Source organism: Triturus cristatus, chromosome 6, assembly GCF_964204655.1.
Source record: "Triturus cristatus chromosome 6, aTriCri1.1, whole genome shotgun sequence".
Classification (NCBI taxonomy): Eukaryota; Metazoa; Chordata; class Amphibia; order Caudata; family Salamandridae; genus Triturus; species Triturus cristatus.
This window is the reverse complement of record NC_140589.1, coordinates 760,248,943-760,263,589: the sequence shown is the minus strand read 5'-3', so window position 1 is coordinate 760,263,589 and position 14,647 is coordinate 760,248,943. Positions and strand designations below refer to the sequence as shown.

The 14,647-nt window shown below is 42.5% G+C and overlaps 1 protein-coding gene across 3 annotated transcripts in view; it reads right to left on the bottom strand.

Moving 5' to 3' along the window:
- Window positions 1–14,647, bottom strand: part of FAM184A (family with sequence similarity 184 member A) — a 630,233-nt gene that overhangs the window by 160,490 nt on the left and 455,096 nt on the right. For all 3 annotated transcript variants that reach the window (XM_085611278.1, XM_085611279.1, XM_085611280.1), the window contains exon 9: window positions 3,208–3,358. In XM_085611278.1, the coding sequence (XP_085467404.1) occupies window positions 3,208–3,358 (151 nt within the window). The remainder of the gene's footprint in view (window positions 1–3,207; window positions 3,359–14,647) is intronic.

Genomic DNA, 14,647 nt, shown 5'->3' with positions numbered 1-14,647 from the left:
ACCATAGATGAAACCCTGTGTCCTTATCAGCTTCATTGGCAATACGCTGGACGGTACTCAATATCTATGAACACGTAATGCTGGACACTGAATTAGAAGGCAGCAAACTAGCAAATGACGACTACCGATTCGTAAGACTCCCTAGTTTGTCATATCAACAATGTCTGGGATCTTTATTCCACCAAGAGAATGAACATTGGTTATCATGTACCATTGATGTAGTATCCTTTTACACCTCAATAGCACACACATTGGACCAGCGTTTTTTATCGTATTGCACCTTTTAAAAAATGTTCATCTGCCTTTTCGAGAAGTCCAGTTCTGTGGTTCTCTGAGAATTTGCCTCAAGAGAAATCGGTCTGTAAACGCCTTGAACATAGATGATGTCTTACCAAATCCCCCAAGGATAAAGCAGAATATTGCTCCAGGCTTAGAGTCTACCATAATATGATTAGGGCAGTGAGGAAAGCATACGTGGCCTTTTCAATTGTTAATGCCTAAAACTCCTTGAAAGAGCTATATAAAGCATTGAATAGCTTTATGAATCCCAGGGCAAGCACTTCTACTACTTTGGCCTCACAAGAGCTGTGCAATGAGTCACCTGACTCATCTGAGAATGAGTTTGATCTTACTCTTCTACATCCCTCAGTTATGGGAAGCCTGTGTGACTTCGAACCTTGTTCGGAGGACCAGGTGTTGAATCTGCTTCTCCACGCCACGTCCGGTTTTCTAGAGGACATCTGCCTGCCTAAGCCAATGGCTAGTCTAGCAGTATGCCTGGCTCCCATGGTCACAGATTAATTCAACCTCTAGCTGACTACTGCTAAAGTACCCAGGGACTGGAAGGGTGCATCAGTGTCTCCACTGCTGAAAAAATCTACTGCTGATCCAACAGTTATTTCCCACTATAAACCAATTTCACTATTACCTTTACTTGTGAAAATTTTAGAAAGGTTTATAAATAAACAACTTTCAGTCTTTCTTAAAGCTAACCGCATCTTGGATATCTCGCAATTGGGTATTAGAGAGCTTCACAGTAGTGAGACAGCGCTATTGGCTGTGTCAGATAATATCAGGCTCTCCCTTGATGTTGGAACTCTAGTCATGTTGGTATTGTTGGATTTATCAGCAGAATTTGACATGGTCTCCCACTCTGTTGTTACTCGCTGGCTTCAAGAGGCAGGGCACTACATTGGCTCATGGACTTACTTGCCCACCAAACATAACAAGTCTGCTTGGATTCTTTCAAGCCTTGACTGATGTATATGGATAAGGAAGTCCCCCAAAGATCGTGCCTGAGCCCTACTTTGTTTAACATAGATGTGGCGCCATTAGCCCAAATCATTAGAGTCTGCGGTGTGGAGATCATGTCATATGCAGATGACACACAACTAGTGTTCTCCTTTGGTCCTGATCTTGACAAGGTGAAGAGAAAATTAATAAACTGCATGATGGAAGTCGCTGTCTGGATGAGTAACAACTGCCTCCAATTAAACAGCGACAAGATAGAGATCATGCTTTTTGATAAAGGCAGTGAGATATGGTCAACCGATTGGTGGCCCGTACAACTTGGCTCGGCTCCTACACCTAAGCAAGTAGTAAAAAATCTGACATGAGGCTGGATCAATCTCTCTCCATGAAAGATTAAGTCAGCTCCAACTGCGGAATATGTTTTGCTACATTGAGGCTTTTAAAAAAAGTACTGCAGTGGCTTCCAGACACCGCCAGGATGACTCCTGTCCAGGATCTTATAACCAGTGGCCTGGATTATGGGAACACCCTGCTGATCTCAGTAAATGATACTCTACTGTCGAAAGTGAAGGTGGTCCAGAATACTGCAGCACGACTAATCTGTAACCTTACTTCTCACTCGTTTTCTTCTCCGATCCTTAGAAAGCTTCATTGGTTGCTTACTAGGAAGTGTGTTTGGCACACAAAGCTCTTTTAAGATGCGGCCAGCTTATCTGTCATCTCGGCTAAATCCTTACCGTCCTTCAAGATGTCTGAGATCATCGGACAAGGTGCTTTTGGTGATTCCTCGCATCCGCACCTCAAGATGCGGGGGCAGCTCTTTCTCCTACACTGCCCCCTATCACTGGAACAAACTTCCTCTTAGCCTTCACTCTTGCCCAGACTTCACTTCCTTCAAGAAAGGGCTTAAGACTTGCTGTTTTAGATTTTCTCTTTTTCTCTTCTTGTGCAGTGCAGCACCCAGATGCTCCTTCGGGAGAGAATCACGCACGATATCAAATGATCAAATAAATAAATGCATTTGTAGAGGGCACAGCTACCTCCGAGGAGGTGTCCAGACGCTAGCAGAAAGGATCACCCAAAGACAGAAGAAGAGAGGCTATTGGATACGCGGTACAGGAATCAAAAAGTAGGAATCATTCAACTAAAGTGAAACAAGATTGTTGTCTTCACCTGCCATAGTAATGTCTCAAAACCAATGCTCAATGCCAAACATTCCAGCTAAGCAATTGTGTCCCATTATTATAAGGGAAAAGAAAGGGCCCAAATGTTTTGCTAGGAGGAGGAAACTTGAATTATCTTCTCTGAGAGGCTTTTCTACTAAAATGAATCGTCGTTTTTAATCTCATTCATGCTCCTTGTGAACTGCTTAGACATCTGAACATTGCACATCTGGAGATCCAATCTCCAAAATTACCATGAGAAACCAGAGAAAGGTCAGGCTCAGATCAAGACGGTACACCCCAACACAGAATAGAACCCAAACTGCTGGGTTTCTGTAATGTACTTCTAAGCATGTTTGTTCCACTTTATAATGCTACTTTCTCTACCAAAGTTGATATGTAGACTGGAGATAAGTGCTAAGTTTAAGATGCTGACAAAAAAGAGTCATTCATACCAACTATGCAATCTCTACCGTACTCATGATCGTGAATACTCAATTAGTGGATAAACTATTTTCAAATTGAATGTTCTTGCACTATTTATAAGGTTTCAAGTTCTAAAAGAAAAGTTGTGAATGATTTAAATCCTTGCCCATAATCGATGCTGGTAGTAGCTATTGAAAACTGTATGTAGTTGTCACTCAGTGAATAATCCTTATGGTAGACAAACAATCACAAAGTGTTGCCATAAAAGGTTTAGTAAACTATTTCACAAAAATAGTGCTCTCTGCATAAAAATAGCTGAAGTTTCACTTGTTTTGTTTTGAAAATGAATTGTAAGGTTTACATTTACCTGGTCTAGAAGATCTTCCACCTTCTTTTGCCATCCATCTCGTGCTGCAATCATCTCCCGTTCCTTTAGATGCATGATTTGATTAATGGCATTTTTTTTATCCTCCTCGTGTTGAAGCTTTAACTCTTCACGCAGCCTGTTACACTCTTGTCTAAATGAAATTATTATTATGAAAGATATTATTAGATGACATTCCCATATAAACAGTGGATTTACACCTATTTATCATACTTCATACATGTGTTCATAGTTGAGAATATATTAGTGTACACACATGCACATACAAAATGCTTAGTTTTAAGAGTTACAATTATTAAATATATGTTTCTATACGCCACACCTGCAATAATGATTGAACCCGCAATTTAAAAATCTGTCTCCTGGCAGGATCATGTATAAGTAATACATTTATCGACGAGAAACAAAAATAATAAAAACAAAAATAGAGGTCCTTTCAGCAAAACATGAATATAACTACAAATTAATAACATTATAACAGTATATCCAACGAATGCACCAAAGCACACCAAAACACCGTCACTTTTATCCTCAGTCAGTAATGTAGGGAAGAAAACACAACAAATTATTGAAGCTCCCTTTGCGACTTTCCAATAAGTGATCCACAGCAGTAGATGTATCAGGTCATTTAAATTGATTTAAAAAAATCATTTTTTTTTTTAAAGCAGCCCCATTTCTTCAGCAGAAATGGGGTTGCTGTTAAAAAAAAGTTTTCATTTTTGCAAAATATGAGTGAGAGTTGGCAGTGGTCCACTGAACCAGTGCGTGTCCCCCTGGAGCTGTCACTCCAATTCGCAAAGGGGAAGGGCTTCAAAAGGGACCCCTTCACTTTTGCGAATGAGTTGCCACCCCAACTTAGGAGTTGGTAACTTATCAATTGTTTGGGACCGAAATTCCATTAGCAAACCATACAATAATATATAAGGTTCCGAATCACAATTTAGAAGGGATGCTCACAACACACACTTTCCATTCATAAACCCATTTTATGAGTTAGTAAAACTTTATTAACTCCTAAAATGGATTTAGTACATTCAGAAAATAAAATTTTAACGGTTGCAAATACAATTTTGCACATTGGAGTGTTTGCAACCACTAAAAGGTTTAGCACAGCTGGCACGTTGTACCAAGCAGCTCCAAATTAAATGGTTCACTATGGAATCAAGGCAAAAATAAAAGATTTTTGGTGTGCCCATTTTAGACAAGAAACCTACACTTTTCAATAGTAGGCACCTCGTGAGAACCACACTCCCCCCAAAAAAATATATAGATATATAACTTTACAGGCAGCATCACAGTGACTTTGATAGGAAGCAGGAATGTAGAAAATAAGTTTGTTTGCCTTTCCATTACCACAGGTCATGTATTTCAAACCTGATTGTAGTGGATCCCCACTCTAAGTCTGATGTGTTAGCGGTGATAGACACAGTGACAAGAAGGTACAAGTTTCCTAGAGGGTCGAGAAGTGTAGAACTGACCACAGATTTTAACTAACACAGTGCCTCTTGGTTTGGCATTACTTTGCCTGATTCCTTTGGGATGACACATGCACACCAAACCCATTTACAGTGTTGTCAGTGGCAAAATCTTTACAGTTGGCTATCACAACCAGCACCCGCTTAAATTGCAGACAAGCTCACCATTACTGGTGGATCTTGGAAATACCTGCAGCCAAGACACCGCCAGATTGCAGACTAAGAAGTGTAAAAAAGAAAAAGAAAACAAGACAGCAGGCCTTTTTCGTCTGTGCACCCAAGATCTGGAACAACATCCCTGTATCCATCAGGACTGCCCCAAAGCTGCTCCGAGTTTAAGACTCATTTCTTTAAATAACACAACATCACAATGCAAATAAAATCATCAACTCAGCCCCAGCTACTCTTACTCATTGATTTTATGCTTGTCTTTGACCATGCACAGCGCTCCACTGCCCTTGGGCTAGGTTCATGCTATAGAAATACCATATACATGCATACATAATCAAACTCAGAGCTCTGTGAATCCAGGCTTGATACCGATCCAAAAAACATAAGACTGAATCTGGAAGTACTATATACAACCGAGATCCCTAAAGGATATTACTTTAATTGTTTTTCAATTCACACTTTACTTTGGTAAAAATAAGATCAGTCTATACCTATTTCACATTTTTATAATTTGATACAAGGAAACTATTTTCAAGATGAAGTTTTAAATTAAAAATGCAAATCTTTTATTTGGTTAGAAAAATCATCTATATTTACATAAAATCAGAAAAACAGAAGACAAGCAAATTACAAATTATGTAGCCTTTGGAAGCTTGTACCTTCATGTCACTAGTCTGATATGTGTCCATGACCACTTACATCAGACTTCGAGTGGGGGTGTGGGGGATCCACCACAAGCTCCTTCGAAATACATGACCTGCGGTAATGGAAAGATAACACATTATGCAGTAGCACAGCTACACAGGTATGGCTGGGAATGCCTTCTGAAATCTTTTTGCGCTTGGAACTCAAATAACATGTTTTAAGGGTTAGCTGTTGAGCCAGTATGTGCTAAAGTGCTTTGTTACTGTTTACTGTATGTCATATATGTATGTGTGTCTTCAAACTCATTTTTGTTGTTTGAATATGTTTCGACCAGGAAACAACATTGAAACACATTTGGCCTGCAACTGGCATTAGTGCCACTAATGACTTTTACTGGATGATTGAAAGGATGGGAGTCCCCAGACCCTGACCTATTCATCCAGAATATAGACGTGCAAATGTCTGGAACCAAAGCAGGTTTTTGCCAAATGTTTGTAATCTTGTAAACCCCTTCAAATGTCAAAAAAGGATCTTTAGTCATTTGACCAATTATGGAGAATATCAGTCATTTCTTCAGAGCTAAGAGGTTTTAACAATACAAAATTAGAGATCTTTTCACCCGTCAATATAAGTTCACGAGTGGCAGTCTCTAGAAGAAACTCACTCAAAACTTTCTCCACCCAAGTATCAAAGGAATTAGCATGTTGGAACTCATGTGTAGTCTGAGCATCCATATTTCCACTTCCACAATCTCTCCTTATTAAATTTGTAACATACAAACTTATCACATACATAAAAAAAGCTTCTATGAGCGTGAAGAATCTGGGGCTCACTGATTAACTGACCAAGAAGCTGCGCTGTGGGAGAAAAATATAATGGGGGTAGTGCAGCAAATTAATGCTTCATCTGATATTTTCCTGAGAAGACTATATGTGTAATGTATGTGTTGACATTATTTAATAATGACTACAAGTATGAATTGATAGGGAATGAAGCAGTTTCATGCTACTGTAGTCTTTCAGTTCCATTGGGGCAAGCATTTTACTTTGGCATGAGCCATAATTCAATTTCTTTACCTCAAAGTCTTAATAAAAAAATATTCACAATTTCTATCGTCATTACATACTTTTACACCCCATACATACACAGCTGTGATCAGTGTTCATCGTAAATATAACCTTTGCATAGCTGTTACAATGCTTAAGCCTTGTGGGTGTTTACTAATGTTTAGAGAACAAACTCTGTAAAACTTAAATATGGAAAAGTGGGATGAGGGCAGCACTTGGGGTTTCAATTTATTTTTGTGACTGGATATTGGTATTGATATTTTAGAATGAAGAAACAAAAGAAATAAGTAGATTAGAAGGTAGCTGGAATCACCTTTGGTAAAACATTCTATCCCAGCCACATTTATCACAAAATGACAAACTAAGCTCTTGAATATATTTTCTACACCCATATACAATTTTATTTCACAACATTGGTTTTATACCGATTACTTTCTTGGAAAACATTAACAGAAATGATTAAAGAAGAGAGATCTATAAACAGATTCACTAGATATGAAACACTGTAACGCAAATGTAAGCCCATAGGAAAGGGGGTGAGGGGAGTTAAGTGGCACTACTTGGGCCGGACATGGATGAGAAAGGGGAGGGGGAGCGGGAGGGAAGAGGAGACCAGTGGCTGCTCCTCCGATAAGGTGGAGGAGCGTTGCCCCACTGCTCTGAAGCAGAGAAATGAAGGGAAAATAAAATGATAATAACTCGAGGTTATTATCATTTTATTTTGTCCTCCTGCTGCAGCTTTGCAGGGCGGGGCTGCTCTGAAGACAGGAGAAGGGGAAGGAGGGGTGAGCACACTTTGAAAGTGCGCATGAATGTTTGGCCGGCACATTAATGCGCACTTTGCATGTTCTCCTGGGTGGTGAACATGCCCAGGCTCCCATTCCCTGGCTGAGCGTCGAACCACGGCGCTCAGATCAATCACAATGCAGAAGTGCAGCGTAGTGATTGGCTTAGGGGAGCCTAAATGTGCTTCCTGTTCCGGCTGTGCAAAGGGACGAGGAGGAGAGAAGGATGTGAGACGCGGCAGTAAGGTAAGTTATTTTTTCTTATTATTTTCGATCCACTTCCAGCCCCACCCTACCCCCGCCTTGTCACCCCCGATCCATGCCGGCCGCCATTGGAGGAGACACGAGAAGTAGTGCACAATGGACTTTAATATTAGGAGATTACAAATCCTTTGACATATCATGATGAAAGTGGCATTGTGTGGACTTGTTATTACAAATTTGAATATATTAATTCTTTAAACAAAATATATTTCAGCATTTTATTGAGTGCTTCAGGCCTTTTAGATTTTTGGAAAAAATGTATTTCTCATTTACTATTTTAATAGTTGAATAACATTTGGAGTTACCCACAGTTGGTTACTAACATGTCTGCCCCTGCTATGTAGGATCAAAGAGCTCCAAGTTACATTGTCACCAACACACCCACCATTGACTGGAAGGGAAAAAAAGCACAAAGGTAAAAAGCAAATGGTAATGTAAACAGTAAAGAGAGGGAATGTAATGCTAATACCCAGAATGCAAGTCTTTACTATAAAGTGCCTGCAGAACTCCCATAGCCAACAACCTGAAACTCACTATTCTCACCCACCACAATTGCCCAAATCAGGATGTTGATGGCACTCGAACATCTGCACCTCCCTGAAATCCTCACCACCTGGAAACAACTATGTTGATTTCATTAACCAGAAACCCACCACCCCAAAAACAGTGTGCAGTTATAAAATCCTCCCAATGACCCTTAAATCTGTCACCCCAAGAAGAGCCTATGATAAAGTGAGCCTCTTCTCTGTAATCAATGAATGTTTGTCACTCAAGCTTCCATTTTAGTTTATCTTGTTTAAGAGGTTCCAACACCAGTGAGGATTCACCTCCCATCAGTTAGGTGAACTAAATTAATTTTGTTGGTGATTCTTTCATTCTGAGTAGGTAGAGGCCTCCTCACTTGTAGAATTAAAAAAAGAGGACAAACCAATAAGTCTAAAACACTGCTACTCATGTCTATATATATATACATTCACCAGATAATGTCTCCTACCATACTGCACACATGCCTTTAACTTATTAAACTGAGAATTTTGCAAAACAGTTTCACCTTCTTTTCCATGTTTGCTTAGTATTTCAGTCTCCTTTGCGCCCATAGGAGAAATGACTACAGACCATGTAATCTCTCCCCACAAACCATAAGGGCAGTACTTCATTTGTAAAATGACAAGTGCCTGTACCAAACATTTTCCTGAGAAGGCAATAGCTCACTTCCAGCAGTAGCGCTTCCTCACATCTACATGGAGAATATCCCAAGTCTTTGGTGCTTTAAATCATCAAACCTAGTGTGTAGTGCACAATATGCTGCAATACTTAACAATGCCATTCAGCACACATTTTGTACATTATCTTTGTTTTACCTCATTCACTTACTACCATCACTTACCCTTTCTCTGTAAATCCAAGGAACTGCTCCATATGTGTATCAGTGGACATAACACCAAAAAGAGCATTTTCTAAACCAATGTTCACCTACCCAAACCTACTTAAGTGATTTTTTTCCCTGGGAAGTGAAACAGACATGGTCAAATGCTGTTCAGAGGGCCACAGAGCAAGTGGGAGATATTGGACCCAACTGTGGGGGTTGAGACATTTTACTTCCGATGTTCCGATGGATCATGAGCACCAGTACCCCTTCAGCACTTGACTCTCTGTAATAGCCCTGGTCAAGTAGTCCATGGCTTCTCCAGCGGGAGCGGGACAGTGGAAGGGGGGGGGGTGGGAACACAGGTGCATAACTCAAAGTATGTTCAATAGCAGCAATAAATGATTGGCCCGGCAAATACTTGCTTTTATGAAAAAAGGAGTATTTATATACCAACACAAAGTAAAGTATGGCATTCACAAACAATACACACACTTCCCAGAGGCCAAGGCTCTATTGTTTCTAAAGGCAGTCCAGTCCCACTCTCCTCTTGCTGGTGGTAGTGGTTATTCCCCATTCACTATAGGTGACATTCAGGCTATGCCCCACTAGTAGTCCAATTAAAGTCGAAAGTGTTCCAGCACCAAAGCGATATATGGTAGGCACGTTCCCACAGGGCCTTATTGCCCGCTAATCAGTCTTACATGCAACAGTAGGACCTGCACAAACAAAGTCTCAGAGAGCACCCCCTCGTGGGTGCTGAATCTGCAGCGGCGGTCTCTGATGAGTACCACACACACAGCCCTGCAGGGGTAATGGCCTGGTGTCCTCTAGTTCCTCACATGCAGTTCTAAGGGGGCAGCAGCCTGGTGTCCTCGATGCTCCTCCGAAGCCTGTTAGTTTTCTTGGATCCTCCCCACAGGTGGGTGGGGGGGAAAGAAATTAGATGCTTCTGGTGCAGAGCCTCAGTCGGGACTTGGGTCCGCACAGGTTACCACAGTGGCCTCTTCTTCTTGATGTCAGTCTCGACCGGACCATACTACTAGCCTTCTTCCCAGTGGCTCCACGTGGCATTCAGGGTCACAGACTTCCCACTGCACATGGGCTACGACCCAATCTGTGAGGAAGCTGTCTCCTTGTACCTTGCTTGAGAGATCCAATCACCAGGAACTCCCACTGACCACGCTCCCTTCAGCTCCCTCCTCTGCCTCACAGGTCACACTGGTATTCACAAGCAGACAGGCACTGTTACTCCAGGGTCTTGAATTCCCTGGATAATGTCCCCTCACCCAGCTGAGAGACTGGCTGGACTTCGCCTCCAGTCCTGGTCACAGGTAGAACTCTTGAAGAGCTTCTCCATCCGCACACAGCCCAACTGGCTGCTTGACAGTTGACAATTTGGGGATTTTCGAGCTCCCCTTCTTATAGTCCGTTCCCAGACACTAAATGTGATTTAGGGTCTAAGTCTTTGAAGTTTATGTTGGGGCCCTGCTTCCTTTTAAAGTGCCTTCTCCCCTGCCCTGTCTCCATGAAGCAGCCTGTCACCGCAGGAGCGATTCCACATCTGAAAGCCCCACAACACAGGCCATGGGAGTGACCAGAGGTTCACACCTGGATGTCAGTCACAGTGATGTGTATTAAAAGGTTACCCCAGGGCCTCAGACGTCCTCTTTATGATTTTTTATCAGCCCCATCTCCTTTCAAAGATGTGCCCAAGCCTCTTTCCAGTGACCTCTCTTAATCAAAGAGCACCCTTTCAAGTGTACTGGACAGCCTGGTTCTCTTTCCTCCAGTGTGTGCCCCACTCAGCTTAACAGTAATGCAGCAATCCATCTGCCTGAGGGGATTTCTCTACCTTCTCATGCTCCTCCAATCAGCCATGGGTTTCCTAAAATGAAACCCACAATAATCTATATATTGTACCATTCAAAGGAACACATACACCCAACACATGCATATAACACACACACACACTCACACACACCCACACACATGCACACACACACACACTGCACAGCACTGCATTTTCTATGTATTGTACCATTCACAGGCACACATGCATATAACGTACACACACTTCACAGCACTACATACTAACCTGATGCAGGCCAAGGTTGAGTGTGTACACAGCTGTCTGACTTTACAAAAGTAAGCCTTTAGGCCTCACTCCAGTGACACAGGTAAAATGGCCTATTCATTTCTTCTAATCACTACATGGTATGTTGCCAACAACACACTTAACTCCAGGCAAAGGCAGTAGCCTTTCACCACTATGAGGGTAGCACTTTAGGGGCCCCTGCCGGGTCCAAATAGAACACAATCCGTGAGAAAAGCCTATATCATGGAGCTCCATGACAACAAAAATCTGAACCCGGGATTGAGACATCATTGCAGCTGGGGCACTCCGGGCAGCAGTACATGTCAGTCACCATGCAAGGGACTTTTCCGCCCAAACAGATGTCGTCAAATAATGTTCTTTAACTTTTAGTCTGTTTTAGATCATTTAGAGATGAGAGATTGAGTGGGTGAAAGTCTATGCACAGCCGACCGACCACTGGAAAAGGTCAAACACACCGTCATGGAGAGAATCTGCTTTGTAGACTGTGATGCAAGTCAGTCATTAGTTGTCAGGTGCTACTGGAGCAGTACTGGTTAGCATCCACTGGCACTCTGATGATGAGACCAATTGCAGACAATTTTCTGGAGTTGGAGATTGGCAAGCTGCCATGTTCCATCAGTACTAATCAGCATCTGGGGCAAGAGGCAACATCACACATGCTAGTGGTGGTTGAACTCTACTTGGTACAGGCACGAAGAGTCCATGGCAAGGCTCATAGGCATCAGGCACTGCCAGGAATTGTAAGCTATCAAGTAGCACTAGCACACAAAAGTACAGAGCGTGCCTATATTGAAAATGAACTGAGTTGTGAGGTCTATACTGAGCAAGACCCTGGCTGCTCACAGCAACTACAAAGATACAGGGCTTTTATTATGGTTCTACTAATATATTGTATCCAGACTACAGACTACCACTATATTGTGAGGGTAAGAAAGTATAGAATTGCTATTCTTTTCTCTGTACCTTGTTGATACACATCTTCACGGTATACAGGTGTACATTGTATCATGGAATCTAGATGTGAAATTAAGAATAGTAAATTGATGATTTTCTATATGTAGCCATTCTTTAACGATATAGGGGTAGTTGGTATTCTGGGTATAATATTTGTGAAGGAAAATCTTTTCATTTTCGGTCCTTGAAATACAACAGTAACTCGACTGAATGTGTGCGTAAAACTAACTACAAGTCAAATTAAACTGCACCAACATGCTGCACAAGAAAATGCAAGGGCCTTGGTGGGAAAATGAACAATACATGCAACCAGCTGGGACATTTTCACTTAAGTCACACTGAGAATTAGCTGAAGCATTTATGTAGATACTTCAGGTAACAATGCTAGTCTGGCCCAGTGGTGACCACAAGCTCAAATTAAGCACTACTTCTGGATCTGTTTCCAGATAAACTCTCAACTGGCAGTGACTGATCCATCATGTCTGAACTATTTGTATGGTAAATAGCCAGTGGGTAAGTCATCCAGTAGTCTAAAAACTATTTATAGAATGGGAAGCCTTTGAGGATAAGAATGTTAAGGCCTTGCCCCAGGAATGGGTCCTTGGACAAATGACTCTGCCTAGATCTGCAACAAAATAAGTTCTTCCACGATATGTGATTTGTTCAAGCAATTCTCTCAAAGCGCATGCCAATAGAATCTTCACTTTGGGGAAATTCTCTACAACCAAAGAGGACACCATTTATGACATTTCCCAAGGTCTTTTATTTTAAGTCCCTACCGCCATTATTTTCTATGGGAGGATGTTACAGTACCAGTGGTTGGCCGTGTGGTTTACTAATGTTTAGGGACCCTTTTTGGCTCTAGTAACTTTAGAAGTAAAGTTTGTGAATACCAATTTTTTAGATCTAATAAAGTGATGATGATGATGAATCCCAACGTGTATACTATTGTCGGTGGTGCTTCCCCCACCCTAAAATCCTCCCTAACCTTCCCCAAACACATTCTTACTTCACCCTAAACCCCTCCCATTTAGTAGAAAGCATGCCCCTTTTTTCAGCCACTCCTGATAGTCTCTCCCACATTTACTACTAAGTAGTAAACTTGCATGTCCAAGGATCTCCTCAAAGAAAAGACAGGAGAGGTGGAGGTCAGGAATGACACTCATAGGTTTATGAAAAGCATTTTGCAGTACTTTAGAAGTGCTACTGTAGTACTATAGTACTATTAAACATACTACAACATACTGGTGGAATGGGGTGCCCACCTAAAGACTCTACCTCCTATCGGGAGATTTAGTGTGTGGCATCTGAAGGCTCCTGAGTGTGCCCCCGTTGTAGAGGAGGAGCTGCAGGACTTCTTTCAGGTTAATGAAGGCTTGGTGTCGTCGAGCAAGCCCTCCATGAGGGGGCTGTTGAAGGACTATGTGAGGCAGCAAGAGTCTCTGCAACAAAAGCGGGTGGCTGACCTCGAAACTCAAATCCTTAATTTGGAGCGCCGCTCCCAACAATCTGACAAAGAGGAGACACAGCACCTCCTGGTGCTGGCACAGGCCGAGCTGCAGCAGCTTGCCCTTGAGTAGGCAAAGCAGTGCTGGAGGGCCTTGATCCAGAGAATTTACAAATCTGGGGTCAAATGTAGTAAATATTGTAATGGGTGGTGACTCACAATGTCTCCACCACTGTGGTGCCTGCCATTAGAGACTCAGCTGGCGTTCTCCAGGAAGAGCTGCCGGCAATCACCCAGGTCTTTGCAGCATACTACCAAGACCTCTACACACAATGTCCGACGCCCCTCTCGGAGATATAGAGTCCTATTATTGGGGATATTCCACTGCCCTCTATTCCATCTTTCTTGGCCCATGAATTAGACCAGTCTCTGACTGAGGAAGAGGTTGGCCAAGCCATATCTGGACTCAAGACCGGGAAGACCTCACCCCCAAACGGCTACCTCATTAAATATTTTAAGAGGTTCTGTAACATTTTAACGGCCCATTTGCTGAACTTCTACGCTGAGGCAATGCAAAGGGGATCATTCCCCCCTGACCTAGACTGTGTCACCATTATTGTTATCCCTAAAGAGAGCCTGCCTCCAGATCGATGCTTCTCTACTGTCCAATCTCGCTTATTAATGCAGACATTAAAATCTTTGCTAAAATTCTGGTGTCTCGACTGACCCGTACCCTACTGCACCTGATTCACCCGGATCAATGTGGGTTCATGCCGGGCAGAAGCACACTTCACCGCATTCGTTGAGTGCAGGCCAGGCACAGGACCTGGACGGAACCTAGGCCCTCCTCCTTGTGGACTTACATAAGGCTTTTGACACGGTCTCCTGGGACTTCCTGGAGGCGGTCCTCCTGCGGGCAGGTTTGGGAGCAACGTTCCGCAGAAAAGCCCTTCTTCTCTACCTCAACTCAACAGCTCAAGTCCGGATGAATGACGTGTTGTTTGCCCCCTACCAAATCTGCTGGGGCATGCACCAGGGCTGTCCCCTCTCCCCATTACTCTTTGCTCTGACTATTGTGCCACTGGTGTGCCTCATACGCTGCAATGCGCGGACACTTGGCTGGAGGTGG